At 39.4% G+C, this 26,862-nt stretch overlaps 5 protein-coding genes across 7 annotated transcripts; 1 reads left to right on the forward strand and 4 right to left on the reverse strand.

Annotated features, from left to right (window-relative positions):
- Positions 1 to 687: 687 nt before the first annotated feature.
- On the reverse strand, positions 688 to 5,655 carry LOC137739209 (ATP-dependent zinc metalloprotease FTSH 5, mitochondrial). The gene is made up of 7 exons (XM_068478759.2): positions 5,132 to 5,655; positions 4,232 to 4,322; positions 3,768 to 4,031; positions 3,216 to 3,452; positions 2,987 to 3,111; positions 2,101 to 2,577; positions 688 to 1,970 (listed from the first exon to the last, which is right to left on the reverse strand). The coding sequence occupies exons 1-7, from the start codon at positions 5,156 to 5,158 to the stop codon at positions 1,041 to 1,043; spliced, it is 2,151 nt and encodes a 716-aa protein (XP_068334860.1). The 5' UTR covers positions 5,159 to 5,655; the 3' UTR covers positions 688 to 1,040.
- A 5,924-nt stretch (positions 5,656 to 11,579) lies between these two features.
- Positions 11,580 to 13,922, forward strand: SQD1 (sulfoquinovosyldiacylglycerol 1). Its single transcript, XM_068478771.2, has 3 exons — positions 11,580 to 11,739; positions 12,165 to 13,244; positions 13,351 to 13,922. The coding sequence occupies exons 2-3, from the start codon at positions 12,195 to 12,197 to the stop codon at positions 13,750 to 13,752; spliced, it is 1,452 nt and encodes a 483-aa protein (XP_068334872.1). The 5' UTR covers positions 11,580 to 11,739; positions 12,165 to 12,194; the 3' UTR covers positions 13,753 to 13,922.
- On the reverse strand, positions 13,909 to 16,070 carry LOC137739228 (alpha/beta-Hydrolases superfamily protein). 3 transcript variants are annotated; one of them, XM_068478783.2, is made up of 7 exons: positions 15,894 to 16,070; positions 15,419 to 15,537; positions 15,089 to 15,171; positions 14,881 to 15,002; positions 14,615 to 14,779; positions 14,371 to 14,464; positions 13,909 to 14,273 (listed from the first exon to the last, which is right to left on the reverse strand). In XM_068478783.2, the coding sequence occupies exons 1-7, from the start codon at positions 15,931 to 15,933 to the stop codon at positions 14,024 to 14,026; spliced, it is 873 nt and encodes a 290-aa protein (XP_068334884.1). In that variant the 5' UTR covers positions 15,934 to 16,070; the 3' UTR covers positions 13,909 to 14,023. The 3 variants fall into 3 exon arrangements, with proteins under 3 accessions (XP_068334884.1, XP_088543118.1, XP_068334891.1); XM_088686992.1 differs by having other exon boundaries at positions 15,419 to 15,629; positions 15,894 to 16,027; XM_068478790.2 differs by lacking the exon at positions 15,419 to 15,537 and having other exon boundaries at positions 15,894 to 16,029.
- A 199-nt stretch (positions 16,071 to 16,269) lies between these two features.
- Positions 16,270 to 21,083, reverse strand: LOC137739200 (ATP-dependent zinc metalloprotease FTSH 4, mitochondrial). The gene is made up of 7 exons (XM_068478750.2): positions 20,772 to 21,083; positions 19,880 to 19,970; positions 19,414 to 19,677; positions 18,860 to 19,096; positions 18,634 to 18,758; positions 17,765 to 18,241; positions 16,270 to 17,484 (listed from the first exon to the last, which is right to left on the reverse strand). The coding sequence occupies exons 1-7, from the start codon at positions 20,796 to 20,798 to the stop codon at positions 16,549 to 16,551; spliced, it is 2,157 nt and encodes a 718-aa protein (XP_068334851.1). The 5' UTR covers positions 20,799 to 21,083; the 3' UTR covers positions 16,270 to 16,548.
- A 1,996-nt stretch (positions 21,084 to 23,079) lies between these two features.
- Positions 23,080 to 26,553, reverse strand: LOC137741509 (protein indeterminate-domain 7). Its single transcript, XM_068481218.2, has 4 exons — positions 26,139 to 26,553; positions 25,542 to 26,003; positions 24,854 to 25,250; positions 23,080 to 24,280 (listed from the first exon to the last, which is right to left on the reverse strand). The coding sequence occupies exons 2-4, from the start codon at positions 25,744 to 25,746 to the stop codon at positions 23,287 to 23,289; spliced, it is 1,596 nt and encodes a 531-aa protein (XP_068337319.1). The 5' UTR covers positions 25,747 to 26,003; positions 26,139 to 26,553; the 3' UTR covers positions 23,080 to 23,286.
- Between the last annotated feature and the right edge of the window lie 309 nt (positions 26,554 to 26,862).

Below are 26,862 nucleotides of genomic sequence, written 5' to 3' on the forward strand. Positions count from 1 at the left end.
CTTATGAAGGTTGGATATAATATGCTACTTGGATATGCCAAAGTATGTGAGAAAACATCTTCATCCTCCATTGGTGCAAAATCTAGTCATAACAATAGAGGGATCTTGCAATCTCTCGGGCACACCATCATGTAATTTTACTCAGTGAATCATGTTCTAATACGGATATCATTTTATATATATTACTAATTCATAATATAAATAGCGGTGTTGAGTCCTATATAGGACTCGATTGTTTGACTGTAACATTGAAAAGAAATCTAAGATAATGCTTACATTCCTCCTTTGGGAATGAGCTTAGGAGCGGGTTCGATTCCAATTGGTTCGAATGTCAAGAGAATCCAGAACCACTGCAAATAGACGGGAAAGGAAAGTGAGAGAGTCCAATCTCTTGGTGGGTAAAGTATGAGTTTCTGCTCATGCATTCTAAGTTCGAACTCCTTAAATTATTGTAATAGTTTTGAAATCTTTTCACTTCTCCTAATAATAGCAAACTTAAAAATAAAAAATAAAAAAAATCGTGGAGGAGAAATAAAAAGAAGAAAGAAGGGAAGATAAGGATCTTTGCCCTGGTTTTATGGAATCCAGCTTACCAAAAAAAGAAAAAAGAAAAAAACTCAAAACCCATCCGATAATCCGATTAGGTATTATCTTGTCAAACTCAAAACCCATCAGAGAGGGTAAAAATCGAAAATAGACGAGGGATGTTCTCCAGTGCCTTTTGAGTTATTACTCCCACACTGACTCATTGCATTTTTTAACTCGTCTACATTCCCAGTTATTATGACTACGGAGATACACAAATTATACCTCAATGCAGCAGCGTAATACGGCACCTGAACAAAAAGGCCGCTGAGAGTAAAATTTTAGGGTAAATTACACAAAACTACCTCAACTATGGGTCGAACCACAATCTTATACCTCATATTTTAAACATTGCAATGTCATATCCGAACAAAAAGGCTGCTGAGAGTAAAATTTTACCATATGAACATTGACACTAATAAATAGATGCCTGCGACTCATCAACCTGTCCCGTTCTAAGATCCAACAGGAGCAATACCTGTTGACTTGGCCGCAGCAGTTGCAGCGGCGGCAGCGGCGGATGCAGCCGCAGCGGCAGATGCAGCTGCGTTGGGGGTGGAGGGTGGCACTGGCTTAGACTGCGAGTTGCTCTTCGCTGCAACTACTTGCTGGTACGGTTGCTGCTGTTGCTGGGAGCTTACTTGTGCAAGCAAGGATTTGATCTGAGTTCCAGTGAGTGTTTCCTCCTCCAGTAAAGCATTAGCAAGTGCGTAATGTTCCTTGCTGTGTTCGGTGAGGATGGCTTTTGCATTGTCGTATGCCCTTTCCAATAAGTACTTCACTTCTTCTTCGATGAGCAGCCTGGTTTCTGTGCTCAAGCTCTTACCATTGTCGTCGTAATTGTGACTGACGAGCCCAACTTGTTTGCTCATGCCGTACTTCGTAACCATTGCTCTAGCAAGCGAAGTTGCTTGCTGGAGATCATTTGATGCACCGGACGTAACTTCACTTTCTCCAAAAATGAGCTCTTCTGCAACACGCCCCCCCATACAAACATCAAGCCGTGCTAGCATCTGTTTCCGGGAGACACTTGTCTGGTCCTTGTCGGGCAGCTGCATAACCATGCCAAGCGCCATACCCCTAGGAACTATTGTTGCCTTGTGAACTGGATGAGCACCATCAGTGTGGATTGCTACAAGTGCATGGCCACCCTCATGGAAAGCTGTTACCTTTCTTGACTCATCAGATATAACAGCTGACTTGCGTTCGCTTCCCATCATAATTTTGTCTTTTGCATATTCAAGATCAGCCATGTTCACTGCTTTAGCACCGTCCATGGCAGCTTTCAGAGCAGCAATGTTGATCAAGTTCGCAAGATCAGCTCCGGAGAACCCCGGAGTTCCTCTGGCAATAATACTCAAATCGACGTCACTGGCCTTCAGAACCTGTCAAAAGAACATCTTGATTAGTCTTGGAGTGACTTCTAGTTCTAAAGAATCTGCTGCATCAATCTAAAATACAACTTACAAAGCAATTCTTGGTGGAGTCTAACAAAATCTATCATAAAAAGAATACCTTCGACATGTGGGCTTCCATAATCTGCCTTCGCCCTTCAACATCAGGATTAGGGACAACAATGTGCCGATCAAACCGTCCAGGTCTCACCAATGCCTTGTCCAGAGATTCTGGGAAATTAGTAGCAGCAATGACAATAATCCCTTCATTTTGTTTAAAACCATCAAGTTCGACAAGTAACTGATTGAGGGTCATCTTCATGTACTTCTGATCCATTGGGTTTCGGCTTCCTCCTATTACGTCTATCTCATCAATGAATATTATACAAGGTGACTGCTTCTTTGCAGCCGAGAAAAGATCCCTTACCCTTCGAGCCCCTACACCAACAAACATCTCTTCAAACTCACTGCCGCTGCATGAAAAGAAAGGTACCCCGGCTTCTCCAGCAATGGCTCTTGCTAACATGGTTTTCCCAGTGCCAGGTGGACCAACAAGCAAGACACCTTTTGGGAGCTTGCCACCTAGACAAGTGAAACGCTGCACCGAGGGAAATCGCATTAAGGAGCATGCCCTACAATTAGAATAAATTAAAAAAAGAAGATAAAAAGAGTGCAAGCATGGGAAACAAATGGCAACAATCACGATGGATTTGGAATATCAGCCCATCTCCAGCTAAACTATAGTTAGTACACCACAAGATCAAGGTAATCAAGATTGTACTCTCCAATTGATTTAAAGGAACACAATGCAATGAGGGGAAACTTTTTCGAGTGGACTGAGACCATTTCAAGCCCTTTGCGCTAAAAGTTTACTTCCAAAATCACCACCTTATGTTGGATGAAATAGCAATTATATTTCCCCCATTCCAGAAATCAGGGGGTATAGGGTGATGACTAAAAGGTCTTCATATTACATATTCTTCTATACATAAGGTTGATGCATTTACCTTAGGATCTCGAAGATAGTGAACAATTTCCTCTAACTCAGATTTAGCCTCATCAACACCCTTTACATCACTAAATTTTGTGCTTGATTCCGTGATAGGTTGAACCTCCTCATTTAGTCCGAGCCCTGAAATGTGGAAATGGAAAATTAAAAGGAAAAACTTTCATCATTTTTAGAAAGCATCTTAATCAATTGGCAGAAGAGTCTAAAGCACCAAGAGATAGTAATACCTTTGCTTATTCCTTTATCCTCAATGAGTGCTCCTATACCAGATATCAAAAGAAAGGCCAGTGCGATAGAGCGAATTGTACGCCACAGCTGCTCTTTAAACTGACCACCTTCTGTAGCCACCATATGAATAGGAGCATTTGCAGTTCCAAGAATACCTTCTTTCGTAGTTTTTCCAAAATTCTTGAGAACTGAGAAGCCGGCAATGCTTTCTTCTTCCCTTGCAGAGTTAGCAACACCTACAGAATTTGTAGAGGATAGCTCAAATTTATAAGCCAGGTCAAGGTGAAAAAAACTAAAAAAGTATTTACTAAGCATAACATTGTTCGCAGAAAATTCAACAGAAGTTCAGGATCCCTATAACACAAGAAAAAGGGAATTTAATTATAAAAAATGTAGGGTACTAAAAAACCGTCATCCAATTAAACTTTTATAAACCCTACTTCAACCATAAGCTTAGCACAAATTAGACATGTCTACAAGATAAAGATGAACTAGGGTGTAATTTTGTAGAAACAATTAAAAAAGAAACATAACCGTGTTCTGTTACCCACCTCTCTGCAATGTCTTGAGTAAACCACTGTCATCCAGCCTGCCAACTCTTACTAATGCTTTCACATATTCAGAAAGTGCTGAAGGGTTAGAATGTAATGAAGGTTGACTTTCAAATGCTCTTATCACTGCTTCATAGTCACTCCGATGGTAAAGTTCTTTTAGATAGGAAATTTCACTAGCTTCATCGGTATCGCGTACTCTACGGCCGAAATTGGCAACATAACTGGACTTGAATCTTTCTTGAGTACTTAAAAACTTATTCCCTGCATAAGGTTTAAAAGAAAGCAATCATTTCTATAAGTGAAGATAATGGAGAAGAGTATTCTGTCTTTCACTTAAAGCCTAAACAATGAAGTACCTAAAGGAACAAATTGACAAGATAATAAACAAGAAACATATTTCTTTGCAAGTTTGAAATGAAGAACAAAAGATATATAAAAATCAAATTTTGAATACGTCATACCTCCGGCACCTCCTCGTAACCTGTTGGTAGGATGATAAGTTCTGGTAACCACTTTTGTCAGTTGTCCCAACTCTGATCGATGCCTTGAAACCTGTTAAGAAAGAACATGGAGTTAAAAATAACCCAAAGAAACAACAGAAGTATGTCTAAGAACGCAATTAAAATTTAAATGGTTCCATCCTTTTGCTCGTTGAGATAGAAAACTAAAATGTAATTGGAAAACAACCTCGAGTACAGCATTCATTAAGGCATCGACTGCAAGTTCTCAACAGTGAAAAGGGAGGGACTTGGATTGTATACCCACTTTCCTCCTTCCAACAAAAACATCAAACTCCTTTCTTTTAAGACCAAAAGAGGTGACCCAAGTTCCAACCCTTAAAATACAACTAACATGGTCCTATTGAAAAGAAACAACGCAACCTCGACCGATCATAATCGGCCTTTGGACCACATAAAAGGAGCTTTCAACTAACTCTCCGTTCATTTACGGATACAAGCAACAAACTAAGAGGAAACCAAAATTCAGATAACATCCGATTTTCCTAACGGGCTCAAAAGGTCCATCTCCAATTGGGTTCCCAATTGGTACGGATTTTAACATCTAAATTACAAATTTCCAAAGTCTTCGCAATGTAAGCATCTCCTTGTTGGAATGTAAACCCATAAAACTCAAAGCGAAACGAACCCCTATACCGCAACACGGCAAATAAGAACAACATGGTTACAGAAATTAACCTAACTACCAAATTCCTAAGCAATCAAAATACAGGAATTAAGGTTTTCGAGATCAAGTTAAAAGAAACATACTATTTCACTGGGAAAACAATTCTATCGCATATAAAAAACTGAAAACTGCATAAATTCACAGACTTGGAACCCCAGCTGAGAGATTCAACCGACCTGAGTGATCAGGCGCCTCAAAGCCATCTCTTGCTGGAAGACCAACAATGTCTGATTGTTTCTCGCACTAAATCCACCGCGCCTTTCTCTCTCTAACTCAAAACTCCGGAGGCTTTGATGGGTCGGTCCGTAAGCTCGCGGTTGCGTTTGGATGGCGAGAAAATGAGAAGGAAAACGGGGGAAAGACCGGGGCTTTGGAAGATAGAGGTTTGAGGAGAGAGATTACTGGAGTCCTAGCCTCCTTGGATCATGATTAGATGTGAAACGTCCATATTGCCCTCGGAGGGATGGATATCTACAGCCCCGTTTTACCCTTGGAGGGGTGGATATTTGGGTGGAGGGATGGACTCATGGACATTTTGTGAGTTCCATGGAGGGACACCGAACCTTTCGCCTGAAATTCATAGTCCGTTCGTACTTGTCACCCGACAAGCACGTGATCACTCTCGTTCGTGGCTCACTTGCTAGCCCCGTGGCAAAGATGGACAGAAAAATAAAAGAAATGTAGAAGGGCTTTATTACATAGAACTAGAAAAATGGTAGATATGGTCCATTTTATACCTTGGTGAATCTTTGAAGCTTTATAATAGAATCTCTTCCAATGATGAATTATTTCTTTCGGACCTTATATGGGCTTGTATTTTTTTTTATGTAGTAATTTTTTTGTGTGTTAATTTTTCTTAAGTTAATTTTTGGACGTGTTATTTTAATTTTTTTATGAACCTGTTTGCACCCAATTTTACACTATCGGTCCGAACAATCGAGGCCGTTGAATGAGAAGAATTTTAGACCATTGAAGGACAAAATGGTTGAAATAATTTTTAATTATTATTGAGAAATAATATTGTGATTTTAATCATGATATTATCTCTTAGTAATATATTAAATTATTTAAACCTCATATTTGTCTAAATCCCAATTAATTTGAATGATGGTGGACTATTGGGATATGCACAGCGTCAGATAATGAAGCAGGCAGAACAATCCAATTTAATTTGGATTTGTTAGCAGTTTATCGTGTGGATTAGAGCAACTCGACTTGGATTCTGATCACGTGGCATAGCATGGGATTTGCAAGGCTTGGATAATGGTGAGATAGGAGACCTAAGTAGGTTAGGTTGTTTATGGATGTTGTCAAATGAATTGGATTGATGATGGACTTGGCCTGCATGCCATGTGAAAGGCTATCAATTATATATATATATATATATATATATATATATAGATAATTGGTGGTTGCCGTATAAGTCTGCATGCCATGTGAAATAGTGAAAGGCAAACTATATATATAATTGGTGGTTGTTTAGATGAATGTTATTTGTTCAAATCCAAGCTTGCAGATTATTTTGGGATTCGAAGTGATAAGACTAAACACAAAAATCAAATTTGGTTGCATTTTTTACTAAGTTCAGAGTCCTGGGTGTAGTAAGGCTTATCCGAGGATCAAGTCAGTGGAAGAGTTTTAATAGCTTGGGAGTCTTTATCAGCTTATCAACCAGCGCGTACCCGTCCCTATAAATACAAGATGTCGTGCAATATTTCAGGGGACCGCCAATTCAACACACAATTGCCCTGCGCAAAACCTCTCAAACATCTTGAGATTTTTTTTTTCTTTTTCCCGCCGACACATCTCAGTTTGGATAAACAACACTATGAAGGCTACCGGCGAACACTTTCAATTTGGATAAACAGCATTGTCGCCGTAGAATCAGCCGACCGAGGAGCACCTTCAATTTGGATAAACAGCACTGCGTCGAGGCCGACTGGTTACCTATCCAAGTCTTAGTTGAGAAGGGTTTCTGAATCCTTATTGGCAGAGGTCATCTTATTAACCTTCTCGTCAAAGTAAGGTGTTACGAGTTACGACATTCGGCGTATTGAACGCCGAGTGATTTTATGATTGGATACTCACAAGTGAGTTTCAGAGTTCGGCATTCTGACTGTCGAACCACATTTACCATTAAGACATACATCACCTTTGAATATTTGTGTCCGTACAGTCTGTTGTTGATTCGACGTGCTTATACTCTTATGAATATACATGCTCAACGCAACATCAATAAATTTTACTCCTCGGCCGACGAGTTGGCACGCCCCGCATTTAATCGAATGACGTAGTTAGCTTATTAGAAGCTCGACCTATGCGCCACGTAGGCTTTGTAATTTTTAGGGTCAACATTTTGGCACGCCCGGTAGGATCCAGTGCTAAAACTACAAAGTTCAAATGATATATCAAGATTCCAATCCGGCTCCACATAGCCGATTGTACGAGCTCTTAGAGGAATCAAAAAAACACAATGAGGAACGAAAAAGATCTTTGGAAGTGGGAAAAATTCTTCGTGGCCATACAGAGATGCAAAAGTCATTCACTTACATGTTGAGAATAAAAACTCATATTACCCTGCAAAAGCAATGGGTAAATGAAGACAAGACTCGATTTAATACCTGGCTAGATGGAAAATATTTTCCTTACGTTTTTTACTAAAAATCGATTCCATTTGAGAAATGGTTGGTTGAAAAGACCGGGGGCAATTTTCCGTTCTGGCCACAACCAACATTCGGCCTAAAAAAATTGTTAATTTGGCTGAAGAACAAAGGCCAACTATTTTTTCGGTCGAGACTGAAAATATGGTCGGCCAAGAAGGAAAACCTAGGCCACCTATTTTTTCGGTCGAGATTGAAAGTGTGGTAGGCCTAGAAGAAAATGTTCAAATCTCTGAGCCAAAAATTGACTCAGAAAATGATTTGTCAGATGAGTGTTCCAATGACGAATAAGGCCGATACACAGCTTCAGACGAAAAAACCACATCAATTGATATGGTAATTAAAGACATGGTCTTAGGTTCCAAAACCATAATAATCGATATGGTTATTGGCAATAAAGCCGGTAGAGAGCAATCTCGTTCGGCTCAGTTATTTGAGTTAAAGGCCGAAATTAACGAAGTAATTATGCTTGGGGGGCATAATGATTGTTCAACACATTCGGCGGTTGATAAAAAAATCTTTCGTCAAGCCAAACACATTTGGAGGTGTTATTTATTTGGCCTTGAGAAAACTCAAAGTGAAATTTTTGATATAAAAAGATCCTGACTTGGGATAAAGCATCGTTGGCCTCCTCCTGATTATGGTATGGCCACTTTTGTTTTCGTCTAAAAAATAATAATAATAATAATAAATAAAAAGGGAGAAAGGACCAATAAATTATTTTCTTAACCATCTGGCTATTTGAGCAGATGGTGCATAAGAAAATAGGGGGCAACGATCGATCCATATTTCGTACCCCGTACAAAAATGTCATTGCCAAAGGAATGGAAGATGGAAGCTTTGGGGGGGGGGGGGGAACCTTGGTGCAGTGTGCAGTCGGCCGTAAGCCGATGCATGTGATTATGCATAAGGATTCGGCCAAGATAAACCATTAGGCCGAAGTCGATGGTAGGTCGAGAAAGTCGAGAAAATTTTTAAAAAGTGGATGTCATGATTCCACTTTCCCTAGACGTCATGATTTCATTTTCCCTAACATGGTTCCACTTCCCCTTCATTTTATAATAGTTGAAAGGTGGGCACTGGGTTGGTAAAGCAAAAAGATTTGATGTGACTCAAATATGGTACTATCATGACCTATATATATATATATATATAAGTCTTGGTTTTAACAAAGCCATTTGGAAAAGGCCACCTTTATTAGATGGTAGGTCTTCATGTGGTTCCAATATTTCCATGGGGTTTTATATATAGCTTGCTTCAGAGTGTGATGTGATTTATGGACAAGAATGGCAGTAGGCTTCACCCTATGGCTATACGGTTGCAGGAGGGGAATCATGATTTGCTTCCAAGTTATGTCAGAATACCATTGGGGAAGAGACAAAAGTTTTTATTAAAGGCCGAGCTCGGCCAACTCATCAAGGTATACTTTCCAAGTAATATATATGCCCATCAAACATATATAGCTAATTGCATGTTCCTCAGCCACTATAAGACCCCCTGATGTCCTCGGCCATGATGTTGTTCCTCAGCCACTTTTATTAGTCATGTCCGTACACATGCTAGCCAAGGTGGTTGGTCAATGATGGATACTCAGCAAATTGCCGAGCTAGGCATGAGGCCTGTTTATTTTTAAGCCTTGCCGAGGAAGGATATTTGATGACTAATTTCCTTAACCATTCGGCTTACGAGCCGAAGCTCAAGGAAACTGGGGGACAATGTTTGGACCCGATTTTACACTTTCGGCCCGAACAATCGAGGCCGTTGAATGAGCAGAATTTTGGACCATTGAAGGACAAAATGGTTGAAATAATTTTTAATTATTATTGAGAAATAATATTGTGAATTTAATCATGATATTATCTCTTAGTAATATATTAAATTATTTAAACCTCATATTTGTCTAAATCCCAATTAATTTGAATGATGGTGGACTATTGGGATATGCACGGTGTCAGATAATGAAGCAGGCAGAACAATCCAATTTAATTTGGATTTGTTAGCAGTGTTCCGTGTGGATTAGAGCAACTCGGCTTGGATTCTGATCACGTGGCATAGCATGGGATTTGCAAGGCTTGGATAATGGTGAGATAGGAGACCTAAGTAGGCTAGGTTGTTTATGGATGTTGTCAGATGAATTGGATTGATGATGGACTTGGCCTGCATGCCATGTGAAAAGCTATCAATTTTATATATATATATATATATATAGATAATTAGTGGTTGCCGTATAAGTCTGCATGCCATGTGAAATAATGGAAGGCAAACTATATATATATATATATATATATATATGTATGTATGTATGTATGTATGTATATACATATATATATGTATATATATAATTCGTGGTTGTTTAGATGAACATTATTTGTCCAAATTCAAGCCTACAAATTATTTTGGGATTCGATGTGATAAGTCTAAACACAAGAATCGAAATTGGTTGCATTTTTTACTAAGTTCAGAGTCCTGGGTGTAGTAAGGCTTATCCGAGGATCAAGTCAGTGGAAGAGTTTTAATAGCTTGGGAGTCTTTATCAGCTTATCAACCAGCGCGTACTCGTCCCTATAAATACAAGACGCCGTGCAATATTTCAAGGGACCGCCAATTCAACACACAATTGCTCTACGCAAAACCTCTCAAACATCTTGAGATTTTTTCTTTTCTTTTTCCTGCCGACACATCTTCAGTTTGGATAAACAGCACTGTGAAGGCAACTGGCGAACACTTTCAATTTGGATAAACAGCACTGTCGCCGTAGAATCAGCCGACCGAAGAGCACCTTCAGTTTGGATAAACAGCACTGCGTTGAGGTCAACTGGTTACCTATTCAAGTCTCGGTCGATAGGGTTTCCGAATCCTTATTGGCAGAGGTCATCTTATTAGTATTCTCGTCGAAGTAAGGTGTTACGAGTTACGACATTCGGCATATTGAACGCCGAGTGATTTTATAATTGGATACTCACAAGTGAGTTTCAAAGTTCAGCATTCTGACGGCCGAACCACATTTACCATCAAGACATACATCACCTTTGAATACTTGTGTCCGTACAGTCTAGTGTCGATTCGACGTGCTTATACTTTCACGAATATAATCACTATAACCGAATCCGGCGCCGACAATTTGTGAACTTCGCAGAATTAGCAGCCTTGTCTTCAAGCTCGAGAATCCAAAGGCCGAGATTTGTTTCTTCCTCGTCCGCAGTCGCAAGATAAAGAAGTCAGCAATGCGCTCAACGCAACATCAACAAATTTTACTCCTCGGCCGACGAGTTGGCACGCCCGACATTCAACCGAATGACGTAGTTAGCTTATTAGTTACTCGGCATGCGTGCCACGTAGGCTTTGTAATTTTTAGGGTCAACAGAACCTTTTAACCTAAAAAAGTTCAAATTTGGACAAATTAGATTTCATCACTTATGAACCTTTTGTTGGATTAGATTTTCTTATCTCAATCTCATATGTTGATAGATACAAACCCCCACTCCGCACTCTAATTTTTTTTCCACGTAAAACACAACAATTTACCTAACACAAATTGGTAAACTAGTATCATACAATTTTGAAAAAAGATTTATTTAAAATTTTCACCCACCAATACCCAAGAACGTTAAATTGATTTGAAATTTGAATTCTTATGAAATTTAAAACAATAATTAATTAACCAAATTGCAAGAAAAATATGTAAGAAAAAAGAATATAAAAATGACAAAAATAGAGTATAAGTGTATTCGTAAGTAAATAGAGAGTAATGGAATTTTGCTCACATGGGTTACTACTTCTTTTTTTTATGGGACCCACTGTTTTTTGGGGCTAGATGTAGCCCAATTTTATTTTACCCAAAAAAGAAAGAGAATCTAATCCTATTTTCTGACTTATTGGGAATGAATTTTTTTACTAAGCCTTGAAATGTAGTAGCCTCGAACATTGAGTGGGCTTTTCTGGTTATGGACTAGTTTGTATTTCGGGTCAGTCGAGCCCATTTTGGAGAATGGATAAGAGGGATATTCCTCCGCCTGCTGCTTTTGATTCTTCTCCTTCCTCCCCTAAATCCCCCAACACACCAAAACAGTCTTCACTCTTTCTTTCATCACTTATTTCCTGCACTCTCTGCTGATCCTGTTACAGTAAGAACTCACTCTAATATTTCTTCTTCTTTTTTTATTTATCTGCTGAATTAAGTCTTGTATTTAGTCTGTGTGTTTCCCTGAATTTTAAGCTGGTTTAATTTTGTTCTTTATCCGAAGACATAGCGTAAGAGTTTAAATTTTTTACAACTGTGTTGGGTGTCTAAAGAAATCTGCTTTCTGTGTGGATATTTTCTGCGAAAGATTATTGGGTGTTTGCTTCATTGGAAATATGTTCTTTGTTTTGCTGTTATGAAATCAGTACATGAAACTTACTAAGGATTTAAATGGACGGACTTTTTAATGTCGCGGCATGCACCCAAGTTCGAATCCTTCTCCCGTAGATTAGAGGAGTTTAGAATATATATCATCTTGTCTGAAAAAAACAAACGAAGGATTTGAACATTTTGGATCGTTCTTTGCAGGTATTTGTGAGTAAGGGGAAGCAAAAATTGATGGCACATTTGCTTTCAACTTCCTGTTCTCTAAAATTCTCCTCTGGTGGTAAACCCTACACCAAACCATTGATCCAACACTCGATCGCATTTCCTTCCTCTTTAACTTTTCAGACTTCCAAAACCCCATTTGGGAGGATCATCCTGCAAGGGGAGAGGTCACAGACTGGTACTTGCACGGTGCGTGCAACCACACTCTCTGCAAGTAGGGAAGCCCCAAATGAACCGAGCTACGGCGTTAATGAGAGTTCAGGCGGAGCTTCCAAACCACAGCGGGTGCTGGTCGTCGGTGGAGATGGCTACTGTGGTTGGGCCACAGCCCTTCACCTATCCAAGAAAGGTTATGAGGTTGCCATTGTTGATAGCCTTGTGCGCCGTCTCTTTGATCACCAGCTCGGTCTTGGTTCCCTGACTCCAATCGCCTCTATCCATGATCGTATCCGTTGTTGGAAAGCTCTCACTGGAAAGTCCATTGAACTCTACATTGGTGATGTTTGTGATTTCGAGTTCTTGTCAGAAGCCTTCAAGTCTTTTGAGCCTGATTCTGTTGTTCATTTCGGGGAACAGCGGTCTGCCCCTTACTCCATGATTGATCGGTCAAGAGCAGTATTTACGCAGAATAACAACGTGATTGGAACTCTGAATGTTCTCTTTGCTATAAAAGAGTTCAGAGAGGAGTGTCATCTCGTGAAGCTCGGGACCATGGGAGAATATGGGACTCCAAATATTGACATTGAGGAGGGTTTCATTACAATTACTCATAACGGGAGAACAGATACTTTGCCCTACCCGAAGCAAGCGAGCTCTTTCTACCATTTGAGCAAGGTTCATGATTCGAATAATATAGCCTTCACTTGCAAGGCTTGGGGGATTAGAGCCACTGATCTAAATCAAGGAGTGGTATATGGAGTGAGAACCGATGAAACTGAGATGCATGAAGAACTCAATAACAGGTTTGATTATGATGGAGTTTTTGGAACTGCATTAAACCGGTTCTGCGTGCAGGCTGCTGTCGGTCATCCGCTTACCGTGTATGGCAAAGGGGGTCAGGTAAAATCCTTCAATACAAAGCTTTCTTTTCGAGTGCATCAAAGAAGTCGCATTGCATTACTTCCCAATTCCCATGTACTAATATGTATGAATTTTGATCTTCCAGACCAGGGGATATCTTGACATAAGAGACACAGTTCAGTGTGTTGAAATTGCCATCGCAAACCCAGCAAAGGCCGGTGAGTTTAGGGTCTTCAATCAATTTACTGAGCAGTTTTCCGTCAATCAACTTGCGGCACTTGTTACAAAAGCTGGAGAGAAGCTCGGAATTGATGTGCAAACCACCTCTGTCCCAAACCCTAGAGTTGAAGCTGAGGAGCACTACTACAATGCTAAACACACTAAACTTATTGAGTTGGGACTGAAACCGCACCTTCTTTCGGACTCTCTTTTGGATTCATTGCTCAATTTTGCTATTAAGTACAAGGATCGCGTCGACACAAAGCAGATAATGCCCAGTGTATCTTGGAGAAAAATCGGGGCTAAGCCGAAGACTGTCACAGCATAGTTGAGTGGTTTAGTGTATATGTGATTAGTAGTTGTATACGTACTGAGGACGTTATCGATCTGTATCACCTCTGTTGTTAGTTAGTAGGTTACTTTTGCTACTACTTGTCAGTGATTGCTCGTTGCAGTCAGTTTCAATTCCTAACAAATAATAAAATTTCGATGTTTAAACGTTGATACTTGTATTACTTTGATAACGATTCGCCAATTTGTCAGAAGATTTTGACATCCTAAACCAGAAAGATTTACAACTTACGACAATGAGGTTAAGATCACAATCGTGAATCGAGAGATTTATCGGCTCTTGTGCTAGATGGTGACTGCTTAGACAGATCCATGTCCTGGTGAAAATCTTCCTTGATGAAGTCCAACACGATCGAAGCCAGCTCGTTTTGGTGTAAAGTGTATTCGTGATCAGCTCCTTCCACGATCGATACTTTGTGATTAGGTATAATCTTGTCAAACTCAAAAGCATCTTCAAAAGGAACAATTTTATCATTTGATCCATGAACTGTCAAAACCCTGCAGATAATGCAAAATGTAATCAACCGAATTTTTATGGATAATCATTAGCAGAAGATTGGAGAAGTAATCTATGAGGCAAGTTGCAATCACTGACCTGCAATTTTGATTAATCGATTGGCAGGCTGCACGCATATCAGTTGTTAGACGCTCTATCAAACTTTCTTCGGTGACACGATACTGAAATGTACCTATTAACAAGTAGATACGCAGTTGCAAACTTTATATAGACAAATGGGTTTGTAAACGAAGGACTTGTAAATTCCACACTGTTGAAAGAACGACTATGATAAGACAGCTGTGTTTATGGAAAATAAGAATAACTGCATATGATAGCTTACCTCTTCTGTTCTTAACGTCAATAAATCCATCTCGCTTGATTCTTTGTCGAAAATCTTTACCTAAGCGACCTTCCATGCCTCTTTCCAGATCAAATCGGCCAGAAATATTTACAACTGCACGAACATCACTGTATTTTGCAGCATACAAGATCACTGCATTCCCCCCTGCAAGAAACATGTCAGCAGTAACTTCAAACATCGTTCCGTTCCTCCTTTTGTTTCTCAAGTTACGCTTTGGTTCTAAAAGAGCAAAATTATAGACAGACCTTTACTGTGACCAACAACTGCAGTTACTACATAATCCTTCCCACGAAAGTATTGAACTACAGCGCGTATATCATCAGCTTCTCTTCGATAGTGACCATATCGAAACAAACCTTCACTTTCCCTAGGAGGTATGCATAAATATAAACTTCTTATAACTGCATATGTTGTCCCTACGAGGTATGGCATAACAACCAGCAAATAGCTTACCCGTTTCCAGCGAAGTCAAAGCGGAAGGCGCTTATACCATCGTTTTCTAACACAGCGGCAATGTTCACCATGGGAATGCGTTCCTAGAGATAATACAAAAAGACTGTAAATTCAACCATCTATCCCACCATCTTCGAACAGATGACATTTAGTGCACAAACAACATAATACACACGCTTACGCTCGCGAAGGTAACAAAAAACAGATAGATTCCGATTGGTTACAACCTGCTCTTACTCAAGTGACTAATGAATAAATGTTTCAAATTTCTGGATCTTTCAGTCATACAATTGACAAAGACATAGTTTGTTTGTCGTAGCCAATAACAACCTTTGATGAGTGGATGCCATGGCACACCACAACGAGATCCTTCGAACCCCTCTCATGTAATATCCCGACAAGCTTCTCCCCATGCTTGTTTTCTACAACAATCCTGCGCTGTTGAATAACTGCCGACGGAATTCGAAAAGATTTTCTTCAAAATTTATGCAGCCAATACATGTTAAAGGAACACATTGAACCTGTTACGAACATAATTAAGCTAGAACATATCGACAACCAGACAATAAAACCGAACATAAATTAGTATATTATGGAGATTAAAATGAAATTAGTTTCGAACCCAAGATCAAAAAACTTACAGAGACACCCTTTGATCACTCAAAAGACGATAAATTTGAGAATTTTATGAACTGGGTTTGCGAAAAGATTGGTTCTTTTTTAGCATCCATGGCCAGGAAATTTTGGAAAATCTCTGCAAAGAGAAGGAACTAAAATTCTGGGAAGGAAAATTTATCAGATTTACCTGGTTGCTTCTGCGTCGGAGTCGGGCGAGTCACCGACATGGATTAGAGAGTTGGACTGAGGAAACTCTATGGCGCCAGGCGGAGGACGATTCAGATTTCGGACCGACTATCGAGAAGTGCGACGACAATCTTTATGCAAAGGGGACCTAACTCAGTGCAACTAAAAATAACGTTTTGATGATTAACAGAACCACCTAACTTTTAAATTGAAAGACTTTTTCTCAGCTTGGTAAAAAGTATAACTATTGTACGTTAAAATGATGTCAAGTAGAAACTTAGCAATACCATTTTTCTCAAAAAATATGAGACGACACTCACGATTTTTAATCGGTTTGCCAACTTTTTAGAATTAATAATGAAGAGTTGGAATAAAAATTGAGAAAAATTCAGGAATCCATTATTGTTTATTGTACAAACAACAACCATCAGAGAGGATGAAAAATCAAAAATAGGCAAAGGGATGTTCTCCCGTGCCTTCTAATTATTACTCCTACACTGACTCATCGCATTTCAGACTCTTCTAAATTCCCAGCCAATCTGACTACGGAGTGGCAGCAGCGTAATACGGTACCCGAACAGAGCCTGGTGACGGTAAAACTTCACTAACATTGACACGGATAAATACATGCCCGCGACTCATCAACCTGGCCCGTGCTAGGATCCGACGGGTGCAATACCTGTGGACTTGGCTGCAGCAGTTGCGGCAGCTGCAGCAGCGGATGCAGCGGCTGCGGCAGAAGCAGCCGCGTTGGGGGTGGAGGGCGGTACTGGCTTAGACTGTGAGTCGCTCTTCGCTGCAACTACTTGTTGGTGCGGTTGCTGCTGCTGCTGCTGTTGGGAGTCTACTTGTGCAAGCAAGGACTTTATCTGAGTTCCGGTGAGTGTTTCCTTCTCTATTAAAGCATTAGCAAGGGCGTGGTGTTCCTTGCTGTGTTCGGTGAGGATGGTTTTTGCATTGTTGTATGCCCTTTCCAATAAGTACTTCACTTCTTCTTCAATGAGCAACCTAGTTTCTGTGCTCATGCTCCTACCGTTGTCGTCGTAATCATGACTGACGAGCCCAACTTGTTTGCTCATACCGTACTTTGTAACCATTGCTCTAGCCACCGAAGTTGCTTTCCAGAGATCATTTGATGCACCAGAAGTAACTTCACTTTCTCCAAAGATGAGCTCTTCTGCAACACGCCCCCCCATACAAACATCGAGCTCTGCAAGCATCTGTTTCCGTGAGACACTTGTCTGGTCCATCTCGGGCAGCAGGGCAACCATGCCAAGCGCCATACCCCTAGGAACTATTGTTGCCTTGTGAACTGGAAGAGCACCATCGGTGTGGATTGCTACAAGTGCATGCCCACCCTCATGGAAAGCTGTTAGCTTTCTTGACTCATCAGATATAACGGCTGACTTGCGTTCGCTTCCCATCATAATCTTGTCTTTTGCATATTCAAGATCAGCCATATTCACTGCTTTAGAACCGTCCATGGCAGCCTTCAGAGCAGCAACGTTGATCAAGTTCGCAAGATCAGCTCCGGAGAACCCCGGAGTTCCTCTAGCAATAATACTCAAATCTACGTCATTGGCCTTCAGAACCTGTCAAAGAACATCTTGATTAGTCTTGGAGTGACTTCTAGTTCTAAAGAATCTGCTGCATCAATCTAAAATACAACTTACTGAACAAAGTCGTATAACGTAAGATATATAAAAGAAGAACAAAAACAACGACAGCCAAAATATGCCCATACACCATAAGGCCCAAACATATTATGTTCCGTTTGATGTGTAATGGAAGAAGCCATTGCAGAAGATGGTTGTGACCAAAGACCCTTCCAATTCAAGGTGGAGTTACAAAAAACCATCATAAAAGGATTACCTTCGACATGTGGGCTTCCATAATCTGCCTTCGCCCTTCAACATCAGGATTTGGAACAACAATATGCCGATCAAACCGTCCAGGTCTCACCAATGCCTTGTCCAGAGACTCTGGGAAATTAGTAGCAGCAACGACAATAATTCCTTCATTTTGTTTAAAACCATCAAGTTCAACAAGTAACTGATTAAGGGTCATTTTCATGTACTGCATATCCTTTGGGTTTCGGCTTCCTCCTATTGCGTCTATCTCATCAATGAATATTATACAAGGTGACCGCTTCTTTGCAGCCGAGAAAAGATCCCTCACCCTTCGAGCCCCAACACCAACATACATCTCTTCAAACTCACTGCCGCTGCATGAAAAGAAAGGAACCCCTGCTTCTCCAGCAATGGCTCTTGCTAACATGGTTTTTCCTGTGCCAGGTGGACCAACAAGCAAAACACCTTTTGGGAGCTTGCCACCTAGACGAGTAAAACGCTGCACCAAGGGAAATCGCATTAAGGGGCATGCCCTACAATTACAAAAAGATAGAGAGAGTGCAAGCATGGGACACAAATGGCACTACTAAGGATGGATTTGGCATATCATCCATCTCCAGCTAAACCAAAGTTAGTTCTCCACAAGATCAAGGTACTCAAGATTGTATTCTTGGATTGATTTAAAGGAACACAATGCAAATGAGGGGAAATTTTGTTGAGTGAATCGAGACCTTTTCAAGCCCTTTGCGCTAATAGGTCACCTCCAAAATCATCACATTATTTTGGATTAAATAGCAATGATATTGCCCCCATCCCAGAAATCAGGGGGCATAGGGTGATAGTAAAAGGTCTTCATATTACATATTCTTCCATACATAATGTTGATACAACCTTAGGATCCCGAAGATAGTGAACAATTTCCTCTAACTCGGATTTAGCCTCATCAACACCCTTAACATCGCTAAATTTTGTGTTTGATTCCATGCTAGGTTGAACCTCCTCATTTAGTCCGAGTCCTGAAATGTGGAAATGGAAAATTAAAAGGAAAACATTCATCATTTAGAATGCATGTTAATCAATGGGCAGGGGAGTCTAAAGCACCAGGAGATTGTAATACCTTTGCTTATTCCTTTATCCTCAATGAGTGCTCCAATGCCAGATATCATAAGAAAGGCCAGTGCAATTGTGCGAATTGTACGCCACAGCTGCTCTTTAAACTGACCTCCTTCTGTAGCCACCATATGAATAGGAGCACTTGCAGTTCCAAGAATACCTTCGTTTGTTGATTTTCCAAAATTCCTGAGAACTGAGAAGCCGGCAATGCTTTCTTCCTCCCTTGCAGAGTTAGCAACACCTACAAAACTTGTAGAATAGAGCTCAAATTTATAAGTCAGGTCAAGGTGAAAAAAATCTAAAAAATATGTAGTAAGCATAACATTATTCGTACAGAAAATACAACAGAAGTTCAGGATCCCTATATCACAAAAAGAAAGGGAATTTAGTTGTAATAAAGCAGGGTACTAAAACACAATCATCCAATTCACTTTTATAAACTCTACTTCATCCATAAGCTTAGCACACTCTAGACAAGTCTACAAGATAAAGACGAAATATGGTATAATTTTGGTATAAACAATTACAAAGGAAACATAACCATGTTCCATTACCCACCTCTCTGCAATGTCTTGAGTAACTTGCTCTCGTCCAGCCTGCCAACTCTTACCAATGCTTTCACATATTCAGAAAGTGCTGAAGGGTTAGAATGTAATGATGGTTGACTTTCAAATGCTCTTATCACTGCTTCATAATCACTCCGATTGTAAAGTTCTTTCAGATAGGAAATTTCACTAGCTTCATCGGCATCGCGTACTCTACAAGCGAAATTGCCAACATAGCTCGACTTGAACCTTTCTTGAGCACTTAAAAACTTGTTCCCTGCATAAGGTTTAAAAGTAAGCGATCATTTCTATAAGTGAAGATAATGGAGATGAGTATTCTGTCTTTCATTTAAAGCCTAAACAATGAGGTACCTAAAGGAACAAATTGACAAGATAATAAACAAGAAACATAATTCTTTGGAAGTTTGAAATGAACGAAAAAAATATATACAAATCAAAACATTTTTAATTTGTGATACCTCCGGCACCTCCTCCGAACCTGTTGGTAGGATGATAAGTTCTGGCAACCACTTTTGTCAGCTGTCCCAACTCTGATCGATGCCTTGAAACCTGTTGAAGAAATAACATGGAGTTAAAAAGAGCCCAAGGAAACAACAGTAAGTATGTCTAAGAAGGCAATTAAAATTTAAATTGGTTGCATCCTTTTGCTCGTTGAGATAGGAAATTAAAACTTAATTGGAAAAAACAAACTCGAGCACAGCATTCATTAAGGCATTGATTGCAAGTTCTCAACGATGGAAAGGGAGGGATTTTGATAATAGTATGTCTAAACCAACAAAAATATCAAACTTCTTCATTCTTTTAAGACCAAAAGAGGTGACCCAACCCTTAAAATACGACTATGCACACTCCTATCGAAAAGAAACAACGCAACCTCGACCGCTCATAATCTGCCTTTGAACCGCCTAGAAGGACCTTTCAAATAACTCTCCGTTCATTTGCTGATACAAGAAACAAACTAAGACAAAACGAAAAATTCAGATAACACCAAATTTTCGTAATGAGCTCAAAAGGTCCATCTCACATTGGGTTCCCAATTGGTACATATTTTAACATCTAAATTATTAGTTTCCAACGTCTTGACAATGTAAGCATCTCCTTGGTGTAAACCCATAAAACTCGAACCGAAACAAACCCGTATACCGCAACACCGCAAATATGAACAACATGGTTACAGAAATTTACCTAACGACCAAATTCCTAAGCAATCAAAATACAGGAATTAAGGTTTTCGAGATCAAGTTAAAAGAAACACACTATTTCACTGGGAAGACAATTCTATCGCATATAAAAAGCTGAAAACTGCATAAATTCACAGACTTGGAACCCCAGCTGAGAGATTCAACCGACCTGAGTGATCAGGCGCCTCAAAGCCATCTCTTGCTCGAAGGCCAAAAATGTCTGATTGTTCCTCCCTCTAAATCCACCGCGCCTTTTTCTCTCTAACTCAAAACTCCGGAGGCGTTGATGGGTCGGTCCGTAAGCACGCGGTGGTGTTTTGATGGCGAGAAAATGAGAAGGAAAACGGGGGAAAGCGCGGAGCTTTGGAAGGTTTCCGGAGAGGGAGAGATTACGAAGGTCCCAGGAGCATGCTTAGAGATAAACTGTCCATATTGTCCTCGGTGGGACGGATATCTAGATCCCCAATTTACCCTTGGAGGTATGGAAAGTATTCCTACAAAAAGCATTGTCTATGAACTATATCAAAATGAAGATTCCGGGTTAAGTTACATAATGAGTTAATTATTATAATAATTCATTATTTACAATAGCCGAATATGATGACTCTCAATTTAACAAACAACAAGCTCAAGAAGTGCAACTGGGTTAAGTTGATCATTTTATTCTCACTTCACATACGCAAAACGAGCTTAGGACAAAGTATTTATAAGTAATTAAAAGTACTTGTCTTTTAACACTATACATTATGAGAGTCTAGAATCCAGAACGTCACAGGTCAATCTACATTAGGTTATTTTTGTGACTTGTGAATTGTAATTGTGATTGACAGTGACACTACATGTTATCTCATAGGGGTGATTGAACTGACGGCCCAATATAAATGGGTCAATTGCGTCGACCCAACTCAAATCATCAGTCATCAAGTAACCAGAGGCCAAGGCCCAAGGGGAAGGAAAAGGAAGAAAAGTACCCACAACGGTGGCCTTGTGTATGTCTCGCTTGTTCTACGACATACTAATATCAAACTTTCAGGATTCGTTTGAAATTGTTCCTGTACCAAGCATTTTCAAAGTGCTTTTTGGAAGAAACACTTGAGAAGTACTTCATGAGTGGGTGCTTTTCCAAAAAGAACATATTTACCATGCATAAGTATTATCAAGCTTTTCTATTAAACTTAGTCGTAGCATGAACATGATCGAGGCTAACTAGGTGGGGTTTCTACGTTGCTTTTATTTTCTCAGTCACAGCCTCGGGATTGAAACGAACACGAGAGAGCTATGGAGCAGCTGCACTGCACATTGTGCACAAAGCATCTACTTTTTGCGTTGAACATCCACATATAATTCAGATATGGCATATTCAGAAAGAAAAAGCTTTGATATATATGATATGAACACATCAATGTTCAGTGATGCAGTACTGTACTGTCGAATCTTTCTCTCAGCGTCTTCATAGGCTTTAATTATTATCATTTCTGAGACATCAAATAGTTTGTCTGGTCACATTCTGAAACAAATTCGTGTGCATGTGTGCGTTCATGTATAGGTTGTGATTACGGATATATACATTAAAAGTTGAGTACTTAATCACTTAATGCAATCAGCTACGCGGGTTTTGTTAGTTGATAACATTTGCACTCAAGTTTGAATTTGCCTCTAATAAATTAAAGTAATTTGGAATAGAGTAATTCACCGATTTATTCTTGAAAATTTGTAACCTGTTTCAATTTTTACTTTGAACTTTTATTTTAACCAATTACTTCCAAAACGTTTTACCACTTACTTTGTACTATTAATTTTTCTACATCATATCCATGTCTCCGTTAAATTTTGTCATGCGGCAAGCACGTGATCATTTTGTTAGTAGCTCACTTGCTAGCCCCCATGGCAAATATGGACGGAAAAATAAAAGAGATGTAAGGAAATTTAGGAGTAAGGAGAGATTTAGCTATTTATAAGTTCAATGAGGTATTGCTCAAAATAAAAAGTTCATAGTAAAAATTGACATAGTTATACAAACGGTGAATCAGAGAAATACGCTTTAAAATATAAAAGTCTGTTTGAAAGTGATTTTTTAAAACTTAAAACTTGATTTGTTAAAGAAAAAAAAAACTCAAAATCGCAAATCATTTAAAAAAAAATGTGCATGTGCTTCTTGAACAAACACTCTAAGTGTTTTATTGAAGACAAACATAGAAGGTGTTTCTTTTGGAATGCATTTCAAAGTGTATTTTAATACAAAAACGATTTTAACTTTTTGTTTTCTCAAAGATGATCAAATACACTTTTGATGATCTTAAACACTTTTGCTTATTTTAAATGAGCTTTCAATCGTGATCAGAATCTTAAATCATCTTGAGCAAAAATAATCTCACGTATCATTGTAGACCACCACATCACACTACAATCAATTATTTGCTCGAAGTTGGAATATATCATCGTCGGTGGCTTGTAACCATATTGATTGCAAAGTAAAATATAAAAAAGCAGAAAACTATTATAAAAAGACCAAATATTCAAAATAATAAAGCAAGAAAAAAGAATAGTGCAAGATTGGAGCACCATTCAAACAGCCTATTAACCAGAATATTCAAGAATTCCTCAGACATGGTAAGTTTGCAACTGCTGTCTTTCTCTCTCTACAGGGAAGGAAAATTAATGACTACATGCTGAAAATGACCAAACTAACCTTGCCACGATGTTTGGTTCTGATCATTCTGCTGTCCATTGTTATAAGCAGCTGGAGAAGAAGAAGAAGTACTCACATGGTGGTGATGGTCGAGCCCCACCATATTAATACTGAATAAATCACCATGGCCGCCATGTGATGCTGCTGCTGATGAAAATGGCGCTCTAAGTCCCAAGAAATCTCTCGTCAAACCCTCGTTGTTGTTGTCAGTACTTCTCGGTTTATTATAATTATTTGGAGGATTATTATTATTATTATTAATCTCGACGAAATTACCGTCGACCATAATTCCATTGAAAGCCTGCTGCTGCTGCTGCTGATGATGATGATCTCCAAACGACGACGACGAGACTTGATGATGATCATGACCAAAACCATGAGAGCTACTCATCATCATCATATCATGGAAGAGTGAAGATTTACTCTCATTGTTTCCAAATCCATCATCCAATAGTATTGCTTGGTCACGCGAAGTTTCGTTGGAAATGTGAGCTTGGTGGGTGGGTGGTTTGAGAAAATATGGGGAAGGGGAGGATTTGCTGATGGTCGCACCCATTTCCGATGCCTTCTGAAGCAAGGCAGTGGCTGACATGTGAGGGGAAGCGGTGTTTTGTTGAAGTTGGAAGTTATCAGGGAGTAGGGCAGTAGAAGAGCTGCTAGGGTTAGGGTTTTGGCCAAAAGAATAATATTGCTGGAATGAAGAAGTGGAGAATAATGGCGAGGCGGAGAGGTTCATAGTAGGGAGGCTGGCCGCTTCGCCGCCTTCTGGCAAGAATGAAAGCCACGGAGGAAGGAGCTGCTGCTGATGCTGATCCTGTTCTCTCTTGACAGCTGATTGAGCTTGGAGGCCATGGCTATGGAGTTGGGGGAGTGAGGAGAGAAGTGGGTTTATTGAGGCTGGCATTACCGATCTGGCAGCTGCAGAGCTTGTATTGTTCTCTTGTGCTAAAGCATCACAAAAGGCTCTGTGTGTGATGAAACTGTCCCTCCTGTGTGTAGAGTTACCCCATCATAAAAATAAATAAAAAAACCACAAGAAAACAAAAAGAGCAAGGAAAAACCAACCATAAAAAAGTAACCTAAACAGTGTTGTCCTCTCTCTCTCTCTCTCTCTCTCTCTCTCTCTCACATATGGACCTTTTTGTATTTTCGTTCTTTTTGTTTTTTGAAGACAAAAGACAGTAGCAGATGTGTGTAAGCGTGAAACACATTAAAGGTTCTTACACTAATCGCTTTATATATGTAACCCAACACAACTCATCAAAAGCTAATTACCATATGATTTTCTCTCTCCTCATTTCACAAAGGTTGTGCAGGATCAAGGTTATGGATTGTTCGGTACTAACTATTAATCTACAGTATTTGGTACTCATGAACATGTGACTCATAATTCATATGACAATGTATATCAATTGATACCCGACCAATTAATAACTCACGCATGGATATTAATTCTAAAGTATATTAATCCTAAGTTGTTGATTCTTAAAAACTAGTTAATGTAGTTATAATCTTTCTCTGGTAGTGCTATATTAATAATTAATTACCTATAATGCTCTTACCTAGAGAAAAGGGTTCCACAATCACATCTATACTCCCTTGTACCACAGACTTTGGAGTGAGCTTTCCAGTCCGACTGAACTGCATACCGCTTTGAGCATTTCTCACATTTCCACTTTTTCTCACCGTGCTTTCTAGAGAAGTGCTTCTTGATCCCAGTCAAGTCCCCAAGAGCCCTTGATGGGTCATGGTGGACACATGTTGGTTCCGGGCACAGATACACCTTCTTCCTCACCTCCTTGCCCGTCCTTTGCTTTAGCTTCCATGGCAGATTGTGCCCTCTTCTATGAAGCTGAAGGTTTTGCTCTCTTTGAAACCCTTTGTTGCAGATCTCACACACGAATCTATTCGTTGCCATCAGTGATTTTGGAGACAAGGCTATTACTTCAGCATCCGGGTCTGCTCAAAATTAAAATTTTAATATATAAAACCAAAATTAAACGAGAAAAACCAATTAAATTAACATGCATGATATGTAAGTATATAGAAGGATGTGATTTTCTCACATCCTTTAATCCTCTTGTACACTCATGTTTATTCATAGTTGGTATTTGAATTACACAATTCTCAAGGGATATGAATAAACAGGATGTGCAGAAAGATGTGTAGAAGGGAGAAAATAGGTGTGCAGAAGTCATATCATTTCTCTGTGTCGATGTTGGTTATTAATTAATTTTGATTTGGTGAGACCTGGGTTGCCTGGGAGATTTCTCTTCTTCTTTGGCGGTGGCGGTGCTTGCTGCTGCTGAATTTGTGCTGAGGATGGGGGATGAGGGTAGACTGTGCCAGCAGATGATGACTCATTTCTGATGCTTGAGTTAGAAGCACTTAAATCACCAGAAGCACAAGTCAGATTTGACATATTCTCATCCACCATCAAACCTTTATTCATCATTAAAACACCCTTTACTTTAAATTATAGGATAGGATGACACCAATTGTTTGTATACAGTTTCATGAACGAATTGAGCAACAGATCTCAACTTTCACATCTGTGACAGGATTTAGATCTGACTGCAAACCCTAGTTCAGAAAAGAATTATATATATGTAAAAGAATGTGTACAGATGAATTCAGCTTCACACAAATCCCACCAATATTCTGTTTTCCCTAGCTAGCCTTCATGATTTATCTTCTCTCTACCTTCAAACCCTTCAAGAAAATTCAACCAGTAATCAAAAGACAGAATTAATAAGAAAAAAAAAGCTACATATAAATTAAGTTTAAAGGAAAATAAGAATCATGAACTTTTCCAGTAGCTAGCTAGCATAGAATACTAGCACCAACCTTTCTCTTGATTAAATTTATGTCTGCAAGAGCCACTTCGGTTTGCTGGTGAGAGTCGAGTTGCAGACAAACACCAAGAAAAATTCAAGGAAAAACCCTATGATAATTTGGAACAAGTAATTTTGTGTCATAAACAGAAAGCTTAATTGTAAGACATGTGTATGTCTTGCATGAGAGAGAGAGAAAGAGAAGAAGAGAGAGAGAGAGAGAGAGAGAGAGAGAGGGAGGGATGAGAAGGGATTCCCTTTGGAGCTCTCCACCCATCCACCACCACAGCCCAACCACAGGCTTGTTCTGACGTGCACTTTCTGTCTTTTCCTTTGTTCTCTTCCCAGTCCCTCAAATTACTTGTTTAATAATTTAATTTTATCCATCTTTTTAAAATCAATATTTGAACATACAAAACCGACACTTTAACAATACACATGTATGATTTCACCTATATATTCAAAATGTTTCAGGCTGCCAACTAGCTAACTAGGATGTCAATTTTGTGTGTATAAATAACGTCACCATTACAAATTAAATTGCATTTTGTAAGCTTTTTAAGTTTCTTTTTATTCAAATAACCCCACCTTTCCCTTCCCATGAAAAGTAGAAATAAAGCAACGAAGTGAAAAGAGAGCTAGATTTCACACAGCACACTAGAGAGAGAGAGAGAGAGAGAGATGATAAGAAGTTGATTATGCCCTTTAACATCATGGGTAAAAGAGAAAGGAAAAAT

This window comes from Pyrus communis, chromosome 15 (genome assembly GCF_041283825.1).
Source record: "Pyrus communis isolate YQ-2024b chromosome 15, ASM4128382v1, whole genome shotgun sequence".
NCBI lineage: Eukaryota > Viridiplantae > Streptophyta > Magnoliopsida > Rosales > Rosaceae > Pyrus > Pyrus communis.